Below are 23,473 nucleotides of genomic sequence, written 5' to 3'. Positions count from 1 at the left end.
TTCATTGCAGTCTTCCCTAAAACGACCTCAGGAAAATGCATTGCATTTCATTAGGCAGCATACTTGCTTTACACAGTCTCTGTAAAATTGTTACATTCCATTAAAACAGTTTAGAGGTATTTGCATCTAATAGCGTCCTTGTTTTAAACAAATACCAGTGTTCGGATTTGTCACCAGCGACGTCACTTACTCTGAGGGCTGGTCTTCGAGGCGCAGCTCTAATCACGTGGTGATCTCAGCTTAGAAGAAGACAGTAGACACTGCAGCAGCAAGCCAGCAGCAATGGAGTCTGTTCATGGAGGTAGGGGGGTTCTAACAACTTGCACGGTGCTGGTGACACGCTTCAAAACGGGGCAGACTTTATAATTGAATAACCGTGCCCTGATACAGCCGCTGTGGTAGCTATGTAAGCAGAAACTTCCTGTTACTTAGTTTGGCAGCATTGTTCATCTGTGTATCGGGAAGATGTGAAACCAGAGCGGTAAACTTCACGGAAGTTTATCGGTGATTAAAAATCCAGCACTATTCACCTAATCATTTAGTCTAGACGTAGTAATTCTTCATTCAAATGGATAAGCAATTGGTGTGTTTTTTTTGTTTGAAAATTGATCAGGAATATAAATAGTTTGCCCCATCGCATCACCCAACTCCAATTTCAGCAGAAATCTAAGAACATATTAATTGAAATGTCTCACAGACTAGACTGCGCGAACTTATGCAAGCCTCAGTTGCAAGCACCTCACCACCAAGTTTCCTCCTGCACTTCATTTGATCCACCAGAAGCAGGAAATGTGGGTGCTGGAGAGCCGCTGAAATTTGGGTGCTGCTATAAACACCCATACAAATATAGTTTATAGCACAGTGGTTCCCAACCTTTTCCAGGTCGTGACACATCACGACAAACATTCAGATATCCGGGACACGTCACATCATGCCAAACATTCAGATATACATGACATGTCCCGTATGATAGAAAAGAGGGGCTCAGTAACAATCTGATGATGCTGCAGGCACAATGACGGGCTCAGTAACAATCTGCTGATACTGCAGGCACAATGAGGGGCTCAGTAACAATCTGCGGATGCTGCAGGCACAATGACGGGCTCAGTAACAATCTGCTGATACTGCAGGCACAATGAGGGGCTCAGTAACAATCTGCTGATACTGAAGGCACAATGAGGGGCTCAGTAACAATGTTCTGATGCAGCAGGCACAATGAGGGGCTCAGTAACAATGTGCTGATGCTGCAGGCACAATGAGGGGCTCAGTAACAATGTGCTGATGCTGTAGGCACAATGAGGGGCTCAGTAACAATCTGCTGATGCTGCAGGCACAATGAGGGGTTCAGTAACAATGTGCTGATGCTGCAGGCACAATGAGGGGCTCAGTAACAATCTGCTGATGCTGCAGGCACAGTAAGGGGCTCAGTGACAATCTGCTGGTGCTGCAGGCACAATGAGGGGCTTAGTGACAATCTGCTGGTGCTGCAGGCACAATGAGGGGCTCAGTGACAATCTGCTGGTGCTGCAGGCACAATGAGGGGCTCAGTGACAATCTGCTGATGCTGCAGGCACAATGTGTGGCTCAGTGACAATCTGCTGATGCTGCAGGCACAATGAGGGGCTCAGTGACAATCTACTGATGCTGCAGGCACAATGAGGGGCTCAGTAACAATCTGCTGATGCTGCAGGCACAATGAGGGGCTCAGTGACAATCTACTGATGCTGCAGGCACAATGAGGGGCTCAGTGACAATCTGCTGATGCTGCAGGCACAATGAGGGGCTCAGTAACAATCTGCTGGTGCTGCAGGCACAATGAGGGGCTCAGTGACAATCTGCTGATGCTGCAGGCACAATGAGGGGCTCAGTAACAATGTGCTGATGCTGCAGGCACAATGAGGGGCTCAGTGACAATCTGCTGATGCTGCAGGCACAATGAGGGGCTCAGTGACAATCTACTGATGCTGCAGGCACAATGAGGGGCTCAGAAACAATCTGCCCCAGTATAGCGCCCCAGTATAGTGCCCCAGTATAGCCAGAATAGTGCCCCAGTATAGCCAGAATAGAGTATAGCCAGAATAGTGCCCCAGGATAGCCAGTAGAGTGCCCCAGGATAGCTAGTATAGTGCCCCAGGATAGCTAGTATAGTGCCCCAGGATAGCTAGTATAGTGCCCCAGGATAGCTAGTATAGTGCCCCAGGATAGCTAGTATAGTGCCCCAGGATAGCTAGTATAGTGCCCCAGGATAGCTAGTATAGTGCCCCAGGATAGCTGGTATAGTGCCCCACGATAGCCAGTATAGTGCCCCAGGATAGCCAGTATAGTGCCCCAGGATAGCTAGTATAGTGCCCCAGGATAGCTAGTATAGTGCCCCAGTATAGCCAGTATATTGCCCCAGGATAGCTAGTATAGTGCCCCAGGATAGCTAGTATAGTGCCCCAGTATAGCCAGGATAGCTAGTATAGTGCCCCAGTATAGCTAGTATAGTGCCCCAGTATAGCTAGTATAGTGCCCCAGTATAGCCAGTACAGTGCCCCAGGATAGCTAGTATAGTGCCCCAGTATAGCCAGTATAGTGCCCCAGGATAGCTAGTATAGTGCCCCAGTATAGCGCCCCAGGAAGGGAAGAAGACAGTCCTGCGGCCCAACTGGGAGCGTCCCGCGGACCACAGGCAGGTTGGGGATCCCCGCCCTAACTCACCCCTCCATAGCCACCACTCCGCCCCTTCTTCTCCTCCCTGAGCCACTCATTCGCACAGTGGCTCCGTCCTCGATGCGCTGCCTCCGCCCTCTGCCTGTAGTTAGTGCAGATCTACAAGAAAATGGCCGCCGCATGTCTGCAAATGTGAACGGCGGCGGCTATTTTCTTGTAGCCCTGAGAAGGGCGATCTGCGGGGGAGACGAGCAGGGGGAGCAGAGAGCGGCGACACATAGCTGGTGCTGCCGCGACACATGAATGTGTCGCGGCACACCGGTTGGGAACCTCTGTTATAGCAGGTACTGGGGCCGCCATAAATGGGTGGGGAGAGGTGAGTTAAAGAACTTCCGATGTGAAGTAAAAAATGTAAGTTTTACTCATCTGGAGCTTCTTCCAGCCCTGAGCAGCAGTCTCAGACCCTCGCCGCAGCTCCGTTGGTCCTCGTTGTCCCCACTGGCCGCCTGCAATGATGACGACCCACCATTGGGGACGGCTGTTCTGTGCTTGCACGTCCACTTCATCTGGTGCGGCGGGTCGCCATTATTGTGGGTGGCCAGCAGGGACAACAAGGACCACCGGAGCTGCGAAGAGTGACTGAGACTGCTGCTCGAGGCTGGAAGAAGCCTTTTAAGAGTAGGCATGTGTGGGGGAATTAAAGATAGGCATCGCTTATTTAGGCATCAGAGGGAGGGTTGTTAGGCATTGGCAGAGAGGGTGGTTAGGGAAGTAGGAAAGGTACTTATCCGTTAGCCGGCGACAAAACTCCACCAGAGTTACATCTTTCCCTACTATCCATGGCGGCCTGGAGGGGGAATAGTAATTAGCGCCACCTGCCGCATGCGCCCGGCTAACGGATAAGTACCGTAGTCAAATGGAAGATGACCAGCACCGGCTGTTTCTTTAAGAAAGCGGGATTTTATTCACTCCAAGTATGAATAAACATAGCTCCAGACATCCAAAGATATTCAAGATGTACTTATAGCTCCAATGTAGAAAGCTCTTAGATGCATGCAAATGGGAAGGGTCCTACATGGCAGTAGAAGAAGCCCCCATTGCAGCCAGGTCCGCCCACACAACGGACGCCGTTTCGAACGGGAACACCGTTCTTTGTCAAGTGAATAGCATACCAAACTATCCCAAAAAACACCTAATTTATACTCCTCCCCCTCACCCATCTACCAATCCCCAAACTGGTGGACCTGATGGGGAACTGCAGGCTATCCCCACACATAGCATGACATACCTGGATGGGCAGGGTATAGTATCCATTTCACACGCCATGTCTATGCGAGCGGCGTACATCACCGCCCAGCACGGACTTCCGGCTCCGTCCTTCCCTCCTACGTCATCTAGACCATCGGCGCGGGTGTACCGCGTCAATGGATACAAAATGCGTCCCAGCGCCATTACCGCGTTTGGCGCCATCTAGTGGTTGAAAAAAATACTGTTTGAAAAGAAAATATTTTCCACAACAACAGTATCATATATATTCATCAAAGGCTGTCATCTGGGTACAAAATTATGAATCAATGTATCAAACCAGATATATGACAGTCAATTTGAATATTGAGAGGAGAAGGAAAAAAGAAAAAGAATTGGAAAAAATTACACTTGCCCAAGCCTGCTGCATACTAGTGAGGAAACTCCTACAGTTCCACCTATGAATAAAAAGAAAAAGTTTTTTGTTACTAAAAATTGTATCAAAAAAAGAAAAAGGGGAAAAAGAATTACTGCTATATGACAATAAATTATTTGGTAAAAAAATGGCAGACGTGGCCACAAATGGGGTAACATCTCCATCGACCACATATCCCTCCAAGGAAAACATATTTATAAAATAGGAAAAAGATCATATTCCCTATTTAACCCTTTTGGGTGCATTGTTTCCAGATGCCTGATCCACCAAGCCTCCGCCTTTAGCAATAATTTGACCCTATCCCCACCCCTTCTAGGGCGATGGATCTGTTGCAGAACCTGAAATCTCAATGTAGATACCCCATGTGATCTTTCTGTAAAGTGTGCAGAGACAGCCTGTTCCATTTTCCTTCCTCTAATTGCAGACTTATGGGCTGAGATCCTGTCTTTAATCCTCTGAGTGGTCTGGCCCACATATAACAAACCACAAGGGCATTTTATACAATAAACTACATATCTTGAATTACAGTCAAAAAAACCTTTCAAAGGGAACCTCTTCCCACTCAGAGGATGCAAGACAGAATCCCCACCCTGGACATGACCACATTGAACACAATCTCTGCATGGGAAGGTCCCCCTTCTAACTCTACCTACAGTTTTATCTTTAGGTGGACCTATATCGGATCTTACTAATTTATCCCTTAGTGAGGGTGCTCTTTTGAAAGAAAATAGGGGGGGATCTCTGAATTCAGGGACTCTTGGTAGACCTTCCCTTAAGATAGGCCACCTTTGTTGTATAATCCTTTTTATGTGGTTAGATGCTGTATTGAACCTAGAAACAAAAGGGACTCTACCTGTTATGTTTTTTCTTACCCTATCTTTCTGACCTCTTTTCTCAATTTTTAATACTCCCTCTGGGTAACCCCTACTCCTAAACCTATCCCTCAATTCTTCCACACGCACCTCACAAGTGGTAGATGCTGATACAATTCGCTCCACCCTCAAAATCTGAGACCTTGGAATTGCACTTTTCAAAGATAAAGGGTGGAAGGAATCGAAATGCAAGATAGAATTCCTATCTGTGGACTTTCTAAAAAGGTCTGTCTGAAATGCACCGTCCTCCCATCTAACCCTCACATCAAGAAAGTCTATATACTCATAGCTATAATGCGATGTCAATTTAATTATCGGATACCTGGAGTGTAGGTCCGAGATGAAGGCATCAAGGCTCGAACGTGGCCCCCCCCACAACAGAAATATGTCGTCAATATACCTTATCCACATCTTAGCATAATTTTGGAAAAGCGGATGTGTATACACGAAGGCTTCCTCATACGCCTCCATGAAAAGATTAGCATAACAGGGGGCCACGCTCGAGCCCATCGCCGTCCCACGGACCTGTTCAAAGAAAACATCCTCAAAAAGGAAATAATTTTTAGTTAGAACAATTTGTAGCAGAGACATCAAAAATTTACATTGACAATCATCATAGTCAGAACGAGTCTGGAGGATGTGTTGTATTACCTCCATCCCTTCATGATGGGGGATAGAGGTATACAGACTCTCCACGTCCATGGTTACCATCAATGGATTACTATCCAGAGATGATTGTTTCTTCAATAGATCCAAGAACATTCCTGTATCTCTTACATATGAGGTTTGAATCGGGAGATAGGGCTGAAGAACAGTGTCCAAAAAAATGGCCAAAGGTGATAGAACAGAATCCACCCCGGAGACTATCGGTCTACCGGGGGGATTATACAAATCCTTATGAATCTTTGGTAGTATATAAAACACCGGTGTTATAGGATATTTTTTAATCAGAAATTTGGCTAGCATTTCATCAATAATGTCCTTATTCAGGGCCTCCTGTACTATCTTCTCTATACTCCGTTCAATGGACTGTAGAGGATCCCCTTTTAAGGGTAAGTAAGTTGAAATATCCTCCAATAGATGTTGAATACTACTGATATAGAATGATCGATCCATGATAACCAATGCACCCCCCTTGTCCGCCGATTTGATAGTTATCTCGTCGGCGGACTGTAAAGAACAGAGTGCCAGTCTTTCTGTTTTAGATAAATTGTTCCGGTACCCATGTCGTTTTCCTTGATTTAACTCACACTCCAGTTTCCGAACATCTTCCTTCACCTGGGCAATGAAATTCTCGATGGTTGGATTAGAGGGAGGGGTAAACTCACTCCGATTCCTAAGATTAAAGTCACTTAACGATAATGGATGAGGGGGCTCAGTAGGAGCAGGATTTTCCCGTGATGGAAGTTGGGCAAAAAAACTCTTTAATCTAATATTCCGAAAGAATCTCGTTAGATCTATATCCAGTTCGAAAAAGTCAGGCATATATGTAGGGCAGAAGGAAAGTCCCTTTTTAAGAACCATCTCCTCTTCTACTGTCAGAACTCGAGAAGAGATGTTCACCACCAGATTATCAACTACTTGATCTTGACTGAACTGCGCAGACTCATCCCCTGTGGGGGGTCTTTTATGTTTACAAGTTTGCAAGTGTAATTTTTTCCAATTCTTTTTCTTTTTTCCTTCTCCTCTCAATATTCAAATTGACTGTCATATATCTGGTTTGATACATTGATTCATAATTTTGTACCCAGATGACAGCCTTTGATGAATATATATGATACTGTTGTTGTGGAAAATATTTTCTTTTCAAACAGTATTTTTTTCAACCACTAGATGGCGCCAAACGCGGTAATGGCGCTGGGACGCATTTTGTATCCATTGACGCGGTACACCCGCGCCGATGGTCTAGATGACGTAGGAGGGAAGGACGGAGCCGGAAGTCCGTGCTGGGCGGTGATGTACGCCGCTCGCATAGACATGGCGTGTGAAATGGATACTATACCCTGCCCATCCAGGTATGTCATGCTATGTGTGGGGATAGCCTGCAGTTCCCCATCAGGTCCACCAGTTTGGGGATTGGTAGATGGGTGAGGGGGAGGAGTATAAATTAGGTGTTTTTTGGGATAGTTTGGTATGCTATTCACTTGACAAAGAACGGTGTTCCCGTTCGAAACGGCGTCCGTTGTGTGGGCGGACCTGGCTGCAATGGGGGCTTCTTCTACTGCCATGTAGGACCCTTCCCATTTGCATGCATCTAAGAGCTTTCTACATTGGAGCTATAAGTACATCTTGAATATCTTTGGATGTCTGGAGCTATGTTTATTCATACTTGGAGTGAATAAAATCCCGCTTTCTTAAAGAAACAGCCGGTGCTGGTCATCTTCCATTTGACTACATTAAGTTGGTGTCAGCCGCACTGACTAGACCGTGCACGGCTTACGGGCGGTTTTGGTGTGCTGTCTAAGAAGATTGAGATGGATAAGTACCGTAGGAAATTTGGATGCCTGTGGCTAATGGACAATTTGGGTGCCCCATATTAAGCGTCAAAAGCAAAAACTTGGGTCCTGAGAAATAGCCGGGTGCCGGTCTGGTACAACTGAAATTTATTTTAAAATTGTTTTTAAATTCTAAAATTATTCTCTTTTGAAATGTATCTTTTTTTGTATTTAGGTTATTTGCAGTAGGCGGTAGGGACGTGCGGAGGGCGGTTAAAAGATACCAGAGCCAAATTAAGTTGGAGAAATAGGGGGAGCAGGCATATACTGACAGCTGTCCTGATGCCCACCGCTCCTCTCGTTCTCCTCTCTGCCCCTGCATCCTACCTAAATACCCCCGGAGTTGGGCATTACTGCGCTGGCCTGGCTGTGTGCATCCTGCAGTGTGAGCACACTGCGCATGACGTATTTGTGACGTCATGCGCGACTACGTGGACTTGATTAGTTGTCCGAATGATTAAAAGGGCACTATGGCGAAGAATTTAAAATATGTGCAAACAGACAAATAAGAAGTATGTTTTTTCCAGAGTAAAATGAGCTATAAATTACTTTTCTTCTATGTTGCTGTCACTAACAGTAGGTAGTAGAAATCTGACAGAAGTGACAGGTTTTGGACTAGTCCATCTCTTTATGGGGGGATTCTCATTAAGGTTTTTATTCTTTATAAAGATATTCCTTAACCTCCTGAGGGTTACGCATGCCGGAGGGTTTGCAGCCGACAGTCCCCCAGTATAATTTTAAGTGATCGCATAGCTGTAATAGCTTCAGCTAGCACTAGGCTAGCTAGTAGTGGTGGTCCAGCATCCCCTGATTACTTTTGATCCTCCCCCCCGATCGCCGCTAAATACATTACCCAGCCTGGATCCAGCGATCGGCACAGCCTCCCCGGACAGCTCCGCTCTTTTCTATAGGGAGGATCCAACATGACGTCATGCGCAAACCCGTCCCTCCCCATAGAGAGGACAGGAGATGTGCAGGGAGGCTGCGCCGATCACTGGATCCAGGGGGGGGGGTAATGTATTCAGCGGCGATCGGGGGGATCAAAAGTAATCTGGGTATGCTGCCCACCACTGCTAGCTAGCCCAGAGCTAGCTGAAGCTACTACAGCTATGCGATCACTTAAAATTATACTGGGGGACTCCTGGGGACAGCCAGCGGTATGCCCAAAACAGTGTTGGGCATACTGCTAAGGAGGTTAAAAAGGATTTAAACAATGATGCTGGCCAGCTTCCCTGCTCGCTACACAGTTTTTTTGGCAATTGTGCAGAGCAACTGATATTCACTAAGTGCTTGGCGACCTCTCCCACCCAGACCACAGCCTTTTCTGTCGACACAAATCGGGTGCCGGAGGTTCCGGTTTATCCCGTCCAAGACCACAAGGCGCAGAAACACTTTTTTCCTCACAGCCGTTAGACTCTTGAACTCTGCCCTCTCCACAAACGCTTCCCCCTATTGCAGTCTACTGACTGTTATCTGGCCATGTTTGTTGCTGCCCTGATCACTGTTCTTTGCTAGAGTGTGTACTAGTACTACTGATTTTTAACTTCTGTAACGTTTTGCTGACTCTGTAAATCAGTGTTGTCTTACTTCCAATGTCGTGTTACTTTATTGTGCCATATCTCTGTGCCAAATCCAATTCCGGGCACGGTCCAACCGTGCTTGGCGAAATAAAGCGATTCTGATTCTTTTCAAAATAAATCCCTGACAATCCCCCATGAAGAGATGGACTAGTCCAAAACCTGTCACTTCTGTCAGATTTCTACTACCTACTGTAAGTGACAGCAACATAGGAGAAAAGTAATTTATGGCTTATTTTACTCTGGAAAAAACTTACTTCTTATTTGTATATCTTTGCACATATTTTAAATTTTATAGTTTTTCGCCATAGTGCCCCTTTAAGGGCCCTTTCACATGGGCAGTTGAACTGTGTTCTCACCAAGCAGTTACCAGGCAGCAGCGAGCAGTTGTGAGAGTTCGACAGGCTTTTCACTGCCTATCAACTGCCCGTGTGAATGGGCCCTAAGTCTTGATCCCTGCAGGCGACAGGTTTATTATTGGTATTATTATTTACTGTATTTATAAAAGCTACAACATATTACTCAGTGCTGTATAATAGATAAAATACACAGGGACAGACAACAAGGAGCAGCAAAGTACACAGTCATGCAGCGAGGTTAAAGTCTTAAGGTGCCATACATTACTTGTCCGTTGCTGGTTACGAGCGCCATCTTCCATCCATACACGCGCCCCCCACATGGTTGCTGGAGTAATGTGGGCGCGTGTGCAATGTCACACACACCCACGTGTACGCCGCCAACCATGTTGGGTGCGTGTATGGACAAAGGGTGGCGCCCGGAGCCAGTGGCAGACGCAGACAGGTAATATATAGTGCACTGGGGGGGCACATTGAACATTAAGGGGTACAAAGTCGGGGGTTTTGTTGCATTAGTCTTTTGTCCCTTTATCGCTCACCATTACTGACGCGCAGCATGTCTGACCGATTGATGTGATGTGTACCCCCTCTTGGCCCGAAATTGGCCACATCATTGATCAGGCACGCACTTGGTGGTACCGATTTTTATCCGATTTGATACATCACGTGATTCAAGTCACGTGATGTATGGCCACCTTTAGAGACCAGGCAATTAAGGTCTAAGTCAGCCCATGGGAGGGATTCCTGCTGATGGCAGTGCATGATCAAGTTGGATACACTAGGTAGGGAGGGCCCTACCAGGTGTAGAAATGAATTCGCCGCCAGGAGACTTGGGAGCAGGATACAGCCGATATACGGCTTACCCTGCTCCTGCACAAGTCCTGGTGGTGTTAATTACTATTCCCCCTATTGCTGGCAGCCGAATTACAGTGTTTTAAAAGTAACTTCAGCCCAGTCTTCTGACGGCGCCGAAGTTACTCACTGTGCGCTGCTATAGCTGAAATTCCTATTACGGTCAATGGTGGTGCCGGCTACGCCCAAATCTCCTGAATTGTATTCCACGTGTTCGCCTACCAGAGGCTTACAATTTAAAGGGGGTAGGAACACACTGGGTAGGGGCTGTAAAGTCAATGCTTGGCAGAGCATGTTAGGGCAGTGTTGTGGCGTAGGCAATCTTAAAGACATGCATTTTGAGGGCCTGTTTGAATGGTGTTGTAAGAGGGGGTGATCCTCAATCGTTCCAGAGAGAGAGTGGGGAGCGGGGATGAGCGGGAATCGAGCCGCAGAAACGCATCATGTATTCCCAGCATTAGAGGCAGAGGATCAGCAGGACAGCTAGGCAATGTGTATTTTTTTAAAAACAAATAAATATGGCAGCCTCCATGTACCTCTCACTACAGTTGCCCTTTAATATCTGCATGTCATTGGTATCAGCCAATTCACCTCCTTGGCGGTAGGATTCTTTCTGGATTTTAGGGTCTAAAAAGAGTACAATTTTTTCATGAGCTTTTAGACCCTAAAATTCTGAAAAATTCATACCACAGTGAGATTTGCTGCAGCCACTGCATATTACTCATCTCCTTGGGATCCAGAGCTGCAATTATTCCCCCTCTCCTCTGAGTGGCGCTCTAGCAAATGATGAGAGCGCCATCAGTCGTAATATGACAAATGATGATCTTAACCAATGGATCAAAAGCCTCTGAAGGCTGGAACAAAAGGGCTTAAAGCTTTGCGATCCTTGGGGGAGGTGAGCTATAACAGCCGCTGCACTCACGTTCTTCATATACCTTCCAGCAGCTCCCCCAACCCAGGCTCATGATTACCTCTAACAACAACTTTTGTTTCCACCCTGAGCCTGGGTTGGGATTACTGTTAAAGAGATTAATGGTAATATCTGCATATCATTGATATCTGTCTCAGTGATATCTGATTGTCATCGGTATCTGCCTGGTATTACTAATGTCAGCACATCACATCGTGGAAATGTCTTGCTTGGTTAGTAAATTATTTTATTTTTTTTTTAGTTTACACCTGCTTTTGGCCCAGTAATGTATGAGTAAAGGTAGCATGGCCCAATAATACAGTAATACAGTGATTGCCCTGTATTAAAGGAATCGTCAGGCAAAAAAAAAAAATGAGTTTCACTTACCTGGGGCTTCTACCAGCCCCATGCAGCCATCCTGTGCCCCCGTAGTCACTCACTGCTGCTCCAGTCCCCCACCGCCAGCTAGTTTCGTTTTTGCCGACCTCGGGGTCGGCGGGCCGCATTGCATACATTTTTTACGCATTCCCGCTGGTGCAGGAACATTAACGCATACATTTTTATGCATTAGTGGTGCAATGCATAAATTTTTACGCATTGAGCCACTAACGCGTAAAAATGTATGCGTTGATGTTCCTGCACCAGCAGGAATGCATAAAAATGTATGCAATGCGGCCCGCCGACCCCTAGGTCGGCAAAAACGAAACTAGCTGGAGGCGGGGGACTGGAGCAGTAGTGAGTGACTACGAGGGCACAGGATGACTGCATGGGGCTGGTGGAAGCCCCAGGTAAGTGAAACTCATATTTTTTTTTTTTTGCCTGACGATTCCTTTAACCAGTTCACCCCCAAGGGTTTTTATCCTAACGGACCAGAGCAATTTTCAGTTGTCAGCGCTCCTCCCTTTTATTCCCTAATAACTTTATTACTACTTATCACAAGAAAATGATCTATACCTCGTTTTTTTCGCCACCAATTAGGCTTTCTGTGGATAGTACATTTTGCTAAGAATTTTTTTATTCTAAATGCATTTTAATGAGAAAAACAGAAAAAAAAAGAAAAAAAATCATTATTTCTCAGTGTTCAGCCTTTATAGTTTTAAAATTAAACATTCTCCTGTGGATAAAACAAACACGTTTTATTTGCCCAGTGGTCCCGATAATTAAACCGTTTAGATTATGTCCCTACCACAATGTATGGCGACAGTATATTATTTTGAAATATAAGTGGTTATTTTTCTGTTTGTTCTGGCCATAATTACAAGCCCCTATGTAATAAATTAAAATTAATTTTCCCCCATAAAATATAGAATAAAAAAAGCTGAGTCCCTAAGGCAACTATTTTTTTTTTTTTTTTTTTAAGCTGATTTTTTTTTTTTTTACAAGTGTTTTTTTTGGGGGGGAGGGTTGGAAGTGTAATTTTATTAATGATGTGTATATACTTGAAAATGTATGTATTTTGTAGGTGTAATATACTTTTTGGCCACAAGATGGCGCTGGTGAACACTCATAGGACGTGTTCACTTTTTTTTTTTTTTTTTTACACACTTTATTAAACTGTTACATTTCCTGTTTATGTGAATGGACGTAGCCACTGTTCGCGGTCACGTCCATTCACTCCAGGCACTGCGATTGGGTAGAGGACTGTTCAGTCCTCTTCCCCAATCGCCCAGCACGGGATCCCGACGGTAATGGCGGCGGTAGCGGCGGACACACGGCGGTAGCAGCGGCGGGAATGCGCGACGTATTAAAACGTCATGTTGCTGTTAATAGCGGTAAGCATGACGTTTTAATACGTTAGGATGGCGGTAAATGGTTAATAGCATATTGTGCGTGGTGATGATGAGGAAAAGCGTGACTCTGGTTACATTGGTCACAAATGGCCCTGCGTCTACACCTGGCTTCTAGAGTATGGCAAATATATACAATTTGAGAATAAATGAATATGTATGCATATCTTTTAAAACATTTTTTTGTTTCTCGTTAATCTAGATCCAAAGCATACAGTAACTCTAAACAATGGAGTCACCATGCCTCTTCTTGGTCTGGGTACGTTCCGATTACAAGGGTGTGAAAATGTGTCTCAGGCTGTTGATGCTGCATTAGACTGCGGCTACCGTTCATTTGACACAGCTTCTGTTTATCGCAATGAAGGTGATCTCGGCCAGGCTCTGCGCAAGTGTTTGCCTAAATACGGCTTGACCCGTGCAGATATCTTTATTACTACTAAATTAGCACCTGTGGATCTTGGCAATAATGCACATGAAGCTTGCCTGAGGAGTATAAAGGAATTAGGATGTGATTACGTGGACCTTTTCCTTATACATTGGCCAGGTAAGCAGGGATGGCGAAGTGATGATAAACGTAATGAAAAAGCAAGAGAAGAAAGCTGGAAGGCCATGGAAGACCTGTATCGATCTGATGTTATTAAAGCTATAGGAGTATCTAATTATACAAAACGTCATCTATCAGAGCTGCTAATATCATGTTTTGTACCGCCTGCAGTGCTTCAGGTGGAATTCCATCCCCGCCTCCCCCAATTGGACCTTTTGGATTGGTGTAAAACGCATGGGGTCCACCTGCAAGCCTACTCTTCTCTTGGATGTGGCGATCTTTTGAAAGATGACAAAGTTATTAAAGTGGCAAACTTTCATGGACGCTCCCCTTCACAGATACTGCTTCGGTGGGCACTTAGACAAGGTGTTGGAGTTATTCCAAAGGCATCAACCTATGAAAGAATTAAGGAAAATATTGATGTGTGGAACTTTGAACTTAATGATGAAGAGGCAGAGTTTCTTCAAAGGGATTGCATAGAGAAAAGATGCTGCTGGGATCCTACAGGGGTGGCATAAAATAGTGTTTTAATAATAGCAAATGTCCTCTTAACATGACGATTATTAATTACTCTAAATATTTTAACAGATTGTACAGTTTATATTTGTGCCAATGATTAAGATAAAATAGACTCTCGTTAGGATTTTAAAAAAAAGACAGCAAATTGGTGTTCATTGCAACCTTACCAGTCCCTGGTTTTTTTTTTGTTTTTTTTTATCAAATAAGTTTTATTAAACAAAAACTTCAACAATTACAACAGATGCAATTCCATACAATAGGTGACAAACGGATGTTTAGAAAGTCACAGCAACACGTTCAAAAAGATGAACAAGTCAAGAGCATACAATAAGAGCAAGTTATACAAAGAAATTGCATGCACTACATCACTAATTTACATATCGGCATATATGAAATAGAGAACAGGAATTTCCCCAACAGTTGAAAAGACATTTGCCAAGTGTAGAATAAACCATAGCAATTTTATTAATACTGACGATATATGCATTACAAAACCACACCCCTGCCAAAAAGTCTACCCCTCACTAGGTCTATATCCACCACCTCTGGGGAATGGAGCCACTTGCTCCAAAATTTGTTTTTACATCTGTTTGCATGGCCCCTATGCACATGCAGTCATTTTTCCAATTTAAGATGGCCGTTAACCTGTTTAACCCATTGAGTATAGGACAGAGGGACCTCATTCACCCAAAGCTTTAAAATGAGAAGCGCTCATTCTTTAAAATGACTCTAGGCTTTGTCCCCCAGGCCGCACGGTGAAATGGAATTTGAATGTTTATTGCAGTTTCAGTTCTAAAACACGCACACATACACTCTAACTGCACTCCGGGCTCTGCGTTGTTGCAGAACTTAGCAGATGATAGGTTTTCTTTACTCAGCAATACAGACAACCATGGGGATCCACTGAAGCAATAATGATCATATCTAGCAACTTGCACAAATTCAGGCCAGCACAGAGAAAAGTTGGTCAGACCAAATTCATTTTTTTAATCTTTGACTTGTGAACTTTTCAGATGTTTTGCTCACGCTTTTTACATTTTTTATCATTGTATTCCAAGGCCACATCCCATTTTCTAGTTATTTTGAACCTCTTTTATAGGTAGCCATTTTTAGATTATTTTTTTTCACTTATCTGAATTATTTTGAGTCCTACTCCATAGAGCCACATTAATCCATGCCATGCACTGATGATGACCAGCCAGTCTAAAACATTCTGTATGCATGTTGGATTAGTGTGGCTCTGTAATATTAACGAGCTGACACATCATTGCATTCCAGCAGTTCTAGAGGTGTGTTTTAGCTCTCAGGGACATCAGAGATGATTTGCATATTCAGCAGTGATGCACTGGGAGACATCTCAGAGCTCCCTTCAACCTGAATAATTGTAAAAACCATCTGTTTTAAGAAGGTAAACCTCTGTTTTTCATATCATCTTTGTAAGAGGGCTTTTCGGTCTCCTTTTGCCCCTTACACACTCCTGAGAGTTCTGGTTCACCATGAGCTTGCTGGGTACTCTGTAACGGAATTATTTTGAAAGTTCAAATCTACTTTAACCACTAGAGGACCGGAGCAATTGGCATCTATGCTGTTTACATTCTCCTATTCATGACCTAATGTAGATTTCAATTGCCCTAATCCCCCTCTAGCCCTTTGTGTCTTGGAAATTGCCATACATGTTGTTCATCATGTTAGTTTGGTCACTGTAATTACTATGATGTCTTCGAATTCTGTATTATGTACCAGTGTCTATATTTTATGTATACCATTGTTTGTATTAGTATTCCACGTTTGTTCCTTACTCTGTACAGACCCGCAGAATATGCTCTCACTTTATAAATTAATAATACTTTCAGCAAAATTTCTATACAATGCAAAAAAGCTGCATTGTCACTTGGGTTCTCTAAAAGTCTCAATTGCTTGGGATGCTAAAGATGGTGAATTAATTGCTCCGGTTACTTGCTAGCACTTGGCACTGACAGGTGGCCACCACGTTGAGGAGTCACATCTGACAGTGGCTGCCACATGCTCAGATATGACATGATGTGTTTGCTGATGGGTAGCCACACAGCTTATCCAATTCTTTGTCCTCTTTCCCACAGATGGCTGAACTGCTCATTTGTCAAGCAGTTCAACTTCCTGGTTGCTGTCCACAAGCGCGTTCGTCTGCAATTAAATGCAGCCAAATGGCAGCGTTTGGTAAGTTTGACATGCAACGGCCTTATCCAGTGGTGAAAAAGTGTCTCTCGTTGCTTCTGGACGTGACAAGCTCAGATGCAAATACATTGAGGGGGCACCTGTCCACCACCTGTGCCGATCACTAGTAGCTGCCCTGGAGTAGCTGAAAGGCCTTCAGCTGCTCACGGAAAAGTGTTTACAAGCATGGAGTTAGAAATGCTGCCTTAAAGAGAATCTGTACTGTTAAAATCGCACAAAAGTAAACATACCAGTGTGTTAGGGGACATCTCCTATTACCCTCTGTCACAATTTCACCGCTCCCCGCCACATTAAAAGTAGTCAAAAACAGTTTTAAAAAGTTTGTTTATAAACAAACAAAATGGCCACCAAAACAGGAAGTAGATTGATGTACAATATGTCCACACATAGAAAATACATCCATACACAATCAGGCTGTATACAGCTTTCTTTTTGAATCTCAAAAGATCATTTGTGTGTTTACCTTCTGTCCCCTTCTTCTCTCATGCACTGAACATTACAGGCTTCCTGCAGACAGCTCTGCCTGTGTTTGTAATTCCTCAGTATGTGTCAGCCAGCTACTTTCACAGCCTAACAGAGGAGGATTTTTATCCAGCTCTCTTCTATCACTGATAAGATAGCAGAGAAGCTGCTGGCTTATGTAAATAAAACACACACTGGAGTGTGCATAGAGGAACAGACCAGCACGGAAGAGTTGGCAGCCTTCCAGGCACAGGCCGACAAGTCTGACAAGGAAAAGATACATTGATTTATTACAGAGACCGTGATAGTACAAAGTGCTGCAGTGAGCCAGAACAGATTAGAATAGGTTTAGGAACTTGTAGGATGGTAGAAAAAATGTTGTAATTTTTGTTACAGAGTCACTTTAAAGGGGACAATTTAAGCCAGGAATAAAAAAATCAGTTTTACTTGCCTGGTGCTTCTACCAGCCCCCTGCAGCCGTCCCGTGGCCTTACAGTCACTTACAGAGCATCCAGTCCCACGCCGGCACCTAGTTTTGTTATGTTATGCTTTCTTCATGTTCCCTTCCTCAATAGCGTCCTACGTAGGATGCTATTGGCAACGGGAACGCAAAGAAAAATACGCCTGGCCAGGCCTGTCGGGCTTGTGAGCGAAAATGAAACTAGCTGGCAGCAGTGGACCAGAGGCTCCGTGAGTAACTGCGAGGGCACGGGACGGCTGGAGGGGGCAGGTAGAAGCCCCAGGAAAGTAAAACTGATATTTTATTCCTGGCTTAAGTGTCCTTTTAAATTGCATGCATTTGCAACCAAAACGGCTTCCAGTGGCCAGCAGCTGGAAAGCTAAACTGCCCAATAAGCATGCAGTTCATCCTCCCTGGCGAGAGAGCCTTTAAAGCGAAAATTGTATATACAACTTTGCTTAACCATTTCTGCCCGCGGGGATTTTTCACCTTATGCATCAGAGCAATTTTCACCTCCCATTCATTCGCTAATAACTTTTATCACTACTTATCACAATTTATTGATCTATATCTTGTTTTTTCCTCCACTAATTAGGCTTTCTTTGGGTGGTACATTTTGCTAAGAATTCTTTTTTTATAAATGCATTTTAACAGGAATATTAAGAAAAAATTTAAAAACATTTATTTCTCAGTTTTCGGCCATTATAGCTTTAAAATAATACATGCTACCATAATTAAAACCCATGTATTTTATTTGCCCGTTTGTCTCGGTTATTACACCATTTAAATTTTGTCCCTATCACAATGTATGGTGCCAATATTTTATTTGGAAATAAAGGTGCATTTTTTCAGTTTTGCGTCCATCACTATTTACAAGCTTATCATTTAAAAATTGTTCGTAGTATACCCCCTTCACATGCATATTTAAAAAGTTCAGACCCTTAGGTAACTTTTTTTTTTTTTTTTTTTAATTGTAATTTTTTTTTTCATTAAAAAAATTTATTTGGGTAATTTTTTTGGTGTTGGGAAATAAACAGTTAATTTTTAATGTTCTAATATGTGTAAATTGACATGAAAAATGTATGTAGATGTAGTTTTACTAATTACCCACAAGATGGCCACCTTGAGTTATTTTTTCTCCTTGTGCTTCTCGCTTACTGGAAGCACAAGGACGGGGGAATTTTTTTTTTTTTAGAAAAACTGTGGTCTCTCATAAGAAACCGTCGGTTTTTCTGCCTGCAACTTAGATCAGTGAACGGGAATCATGTTCTCATTCACTGATCCCAGGGCTACCGTGGGACAGCACGGGGGCGCCCGCGATCGCGCGCATGAGCGCGCTGAAGCTTGCCTCTGCATTAGAGATCAGGTCCGGGCGGCTGAAATGGTTAAAAACACAGCAACATTCTAGCTTTAAGGAGACTCTGTAACAAAATTTTCAGCCTCATTTCTTCTATCCTATACATTCTTATACCTGTTTATCTGGATTACTGCAGCCTTTTCTAGTTGCACTGTCTCTGTAATATATCTCATCTTCTTTTCTATGTCAAGCTTTGTCGACCCATGGAGGAATGGGCTGCCTCTGTTGTAATGGATATAAGTTATGCACGCCCCCTGCAGGTTCTGTGTGCTTTGTTTACTCCTCACTCTCTGCTTTCAGTTTCTGCTTGTCTTTCTGTGATGCAGTTTGTGAGGCTGAGGGGGGAGGGAGCTGCCTGTCACATGCTGAGAAACTGTGAGACTCACAGACTGGAGTGCAAGTGCAGATAATTCACTATGTAATAAAAACTTGTAACATGACACACGCACACGTATGTATGCGCGCGTGTGTGTGTGTACACACACACACACACACATCACTTCCTGGTTAGCGGGTATGTTTTTTGTTAGTAAACGCTGCCTAAAACTGGCAATTAAAAGACAAGATCGTGGCGGGGAGCAGCAGAGATGGCAAGGAGTGATCCTGGAGATCACAGTAACTTGATTGATATGTTTTTATTGTACAAATCAAACAATACAGATTCTCTTTAATCTAATAAATGGTACCAAAAGAGAGCCTTATTTTCCTAAAAAAAAAAATACAGTTAGGATAAACTGAAAATTTACAGAGCTATTTAAATGCAAGCAAAGGCATCACAGTACTGTAAAAGTTGGCATGATAAGGAAGTACAAACAGCTAAGTACACAGTTGACATAGTGTATATGTATACAAAAATTATCTTGGCCAGAGAGGACTCGTTTCCGGCCTGTAACGTTTTTTGCAGTGCAGCGAAATGCAGCAAAATAGGGTCTGCTTCCACTTGTGTTTAAAACGGATCCATTTACTGCATTGTAGTAAATAGCACGCAAAGGGCTTGATTAATCAAGCTGCGCTTTTTTCTTTTTCATATACATTATCTAGAGCCATCGGAATAACAACAACCAGACAAACGGATAAGGTTGTCCACTCCGCTTTCTTGCCCAATTTACGTCCAAAGCAGATGCGTTTTCATCATAAACTTTTATGGGACTTTGGACTTGATTCATCATGCTAAAGCAGCACAGCTTAAGGAGAGGTGCGCAAGCTCAGCGCACGCTATGCTTCTGTAGTGCAGCTAAGCGTGCGCTGGTAACTTACGCGTGCTCTTTGTAACTAACGCCCACTCCATTCGTCCTTCCCGTTCCAGTGGCTTTATAGGACGTGATCCCCGCACGTTGAGTCTCCCAATCGGCTGTTTGTCAAGTGACAGGCAGCCTATTGGACCAATCAAAGCGCCAGGATCATGTCCTAGAAAGCCACTGGACCGGACAGGGCTCAGGGTGGGACGAGTGGTATGGCTGTTAGTTACAAGCAAGGCGTGTAAGTTACCAGTGCATGCTACCTTGAACTACTGCAGCATAGCGTGTGCTGAACTTGCGCTCCTCTCATTAAGCTGGACTGCTTTAGCATGACGAATCAAACCCAAAGTCCCATAAAAGTTTGATGAAAACGCATCTGCTTCGGACGTAAACTGGGCAAAAAAGCGGAGTGGACAGCCCTATATGTTTGTCTGGTTGTTGTTATTCAGATGGCTCTAGAGATAATGCATTTTAAAAAGAAAAGAACAAGAGTCCCCAATTTATACTTAGGCTGATATAGCCGTGTCCAAAATACTGACAGTCTGTATTCAAATTAATAACAATTACTTTATTGAATAATAGAGGAAACATTTAAAAACAAGGTGTTGCTTTCAAGACCTCCTTGACCGAGGTGTAATGGGTAATTTCATATATGCATCATATTGATCAAGTAAATTGAATAAATAAAAATGGTCCTGACTAGATGGCAGGAAATATGTAGCTGTAATTGCGCAATGTATATGATGCATGTCACTGTACATGAAAATTATTGACTAATGATCGCCTTAGAACTGACCAGTACAAAATATAAATACAATTTTATATAATGGCATGATAACCAGATAATGTACATTGACATGTATCAATGTACATTATGTGATGTTTGTTGTAATAATATTGGGACTGTGGTCTTTTGGTGAGGAGACCACATATCCTAAAATTGGACATATCTGTGTGGCTGAAAATATGCCCTTTTTTACGTTGACTTGCTCATATTGAACTCTCTTTCACTAAGTTTTTATTGTCAAAAGGTCATAACAAGGTCTACAACAGTAAACTGACAAATAGTCAAGATTTACAGAAAGATACATAATAAATGTACAGTTTGTCCATGAAATACAAAAGCTGAAAACCAGAGATCACTAGTTTCTAAGTAACAATCATAAACTAATGATAAACAAAGTTCCACTCCTGTAGGTATTTTTAGGAAGAGAAGAACGAAGAGTAAGACATTTCTTTGCAAGGAATAGTATAATGGTCCGTACACAAGCCTGACTGCAGGCAACGGCGGGTCCGTCGTCACCTCCCGCTGGGCGGGTTTTCAGCAGACAGTCCGGCGTGTGTACAGACTGTGGGCGGACTGATAAGGCTGTGGCAGATCGCTCAGAAACAGCCGTATCAGTCTGCAGACAGACTGTACACACGCCGGACTGTCGCTGGAACACCCGCCCAGCGGGAGGTGACGACGGATCCGTCGTTGCCTGCAGTCAGGCGTGTGTACGGACCTTAAGGTATATCTCCCGGGTCAAACAAAGATTAGTTATCAAGAAACACATTTTGAGACCAAAGTTCCCAGTTATGCTGGAAAATTGGGTAAGTATCATGCGAAGTATGGTACAGGTAATCCACTAAACGAATATCTTCAACTCTCTGCAGTATCTGTGTAGTAGGAACAGCAGGTGTTTTCCAGTTTCTAGCCACTGCCCATAAGATTGCGCATATGATCACATAGTAAATTATTTTCCATTTTTTGGGGACACTTTCATTATGTTTAAGTAATAGTACATGTTGGGGTTCCAATTTAATTGGGACTGAGGAGACCCTGGATAAATTATTTTTAAATTTGTCCCAAATGGTGTTAACAATTGGACATTCTCAGAATAAGTGCAGATAAGAGCCCTCATGGTTACATCCCCTAAAACATGAGGAAACATTAGGAAAGATTCTATGCAGTTTCATTGGGGTTCTATACCACCTCGTAGCTAATTTAATCGCTGTATCTCTAATCATTGGAGTTTTAGTGATTGATATCATGTTATCACCGATTTTATGCCATTCCTCTAAAGAGAAGTTTACCTGAAGCTCTGCCTCCCAATCTCCCATACTTCTAGTTTTATTTGAATGTGAGAGAGTATTCATATGTATGTAAAGTCTGGAAATGAATCCAGCTATGGGGGTGGAAGAAAGGTACATATGTTCATAAAAGGGGCAATTTAGGAGACCATAAGGGCTAGAGTGCTTAAAAAAGAAATGACTTATTTGTCTGTATCTAAAATATTCATGCGTCCCTACCAAATTGCAAAGTCTGAAAGGAGATAAATGTGTCCGCCAACCAAAAACGATTGGAGGTAGTCATTGAATTAGATGTCCACCATTCAAATTGAGCGTGATCCTGAAAGGCGGTTGGGAAATCAGGATGGCCTATAAAAGATAGGCGTGGAGGTTTAGGGGAGCAGAGTCTCATACGTTCCCTATAAGTAATCCAGAGAACAAAGTTCTCATATTATAAGATTTAGACCTTGTAAAATAGCTTTAAAGGGGAACTGAAGAGAGGGGTATATGGAGGCTGCCATATTTATTTCCTTTTAGACAATACCAGTTGCCTGGCAGCCCTGCTGATCCTCTGCCTCTAATACTATTAGCCATAGCCCCTGAACAAGCATGCAGCAGATCAGGTGTTTTAGTGGTTCAGACTTATAAGTCTGATCTGACAAGACTAGCTGCATGCTTGTTTCTGGTGTTATTCAGATACTACTGCAGAGAAATAGACCAGCAGGGCCGCCAGGTCACTGGTATTGATTAAAAGGAAATAAACATGACAGCCTTCATATACCTCTCTCTTCAGTTCCCCTTTAATATTAGATGAAAAGGAGGGTATAGATGCTAAATTATAGGGGAGAACTCAATCAGTCTCAAAATGCATCCAAGGTGTATTTAGGGTCTGAGAAAACCAAGGCAACATTTGTGCAAATCTAGGTGCAAGAAAATAGTACCAAAGATTTGGAAGTCCCACCCCTCCATCTGACTGAGATTTAAATAGATATACATTCTTAAAACAAGCAGGTTTTGAGTCCCAAATAAATTTAGTAAACAGTTTTTGAAATTTTATTATTAAAGAGCATCTGGGGTTAAGAGGAAGTGCTCTAAAATAATAAAGAATGCGGGGTAAGATTACCATTTTCAGAGCTGTAGATTTGCCCAGCCATGATATTTTGTGGTGTGACCATTCTTCTAAAGTATGGGATATAGACTTCAAGAGAGGAAAATAATTTGCCTTAATAAGCGAGTCATAAGATGCTGTTAGTTTAATACCAAGGTATGAGATGCTAGAAGTAACCCATTTCAAATCCAAATTAGCCTGGTATAATTTGACTACTTGCGTTGGTAGGTTAAAGTGATCTAAGCAGCTCCTGGCTTCAAATAGCTGAAAGGGCTGCCATGTTTCAGGAGTTCAAAAACTCCTGCTGCTTTTACAATGCCTTATCCAGGCTAGGTGT

At 43.4% G+C, this 23,473-nt stretch overlaps 1 protein-coding gene across 3 annotated transcripts in view; it reads left to right on the top strand.

The window, feature by feature from the left end:
* Positions 1–239: 239 nt before the first annotated feature.
* The window catches only part of LOC137538488 (glyoxal reductase-like), a 36,985-nt gene continuing 13,751 nt past the window's right edge, over positions 240–23,473 (top strand). Inside the window, exons 1-2 of one of the 3 annotated variants that reach the window (XR_011024806.1) lie at positions 240–301; positions 13,385–16,441. Coding sequence is in view for 1 of the 3 variants with exons in the window: in XM_068260703.1 (XP_068116804.1) it covers positions 283–301; positions 13,385–14,244 (879 nt within the window). In the remaining 2 variants the exon portion in view is untranslated. The other 2 variants (XM_068260703.1, XR_011024807.1) reach the window with 2 other exon arrangements.

This window comes from Hyperolius riggenbachi, chromosome 11 (assembly GCF_040937935.1).
Source record: "Hyperolius riggenbachi isolate aHypRig1 chromosome 11, aHypRig1.pri, whole genome shotgun sequence".
In the NCBI taxonomy this organism is placed as follows: domain Eukaryota; kingdom Metazoa; phylum Chordata; class Amphibia; order Anura; family Hyperoliidae; genus Hyperolius; species Hyperolius riggenbachi.
The sequence above is the reverse complement of the archived record's forward strand: the minus strand, read 5'-3'. Positions and strand labels throughout refer to the sequence as shown.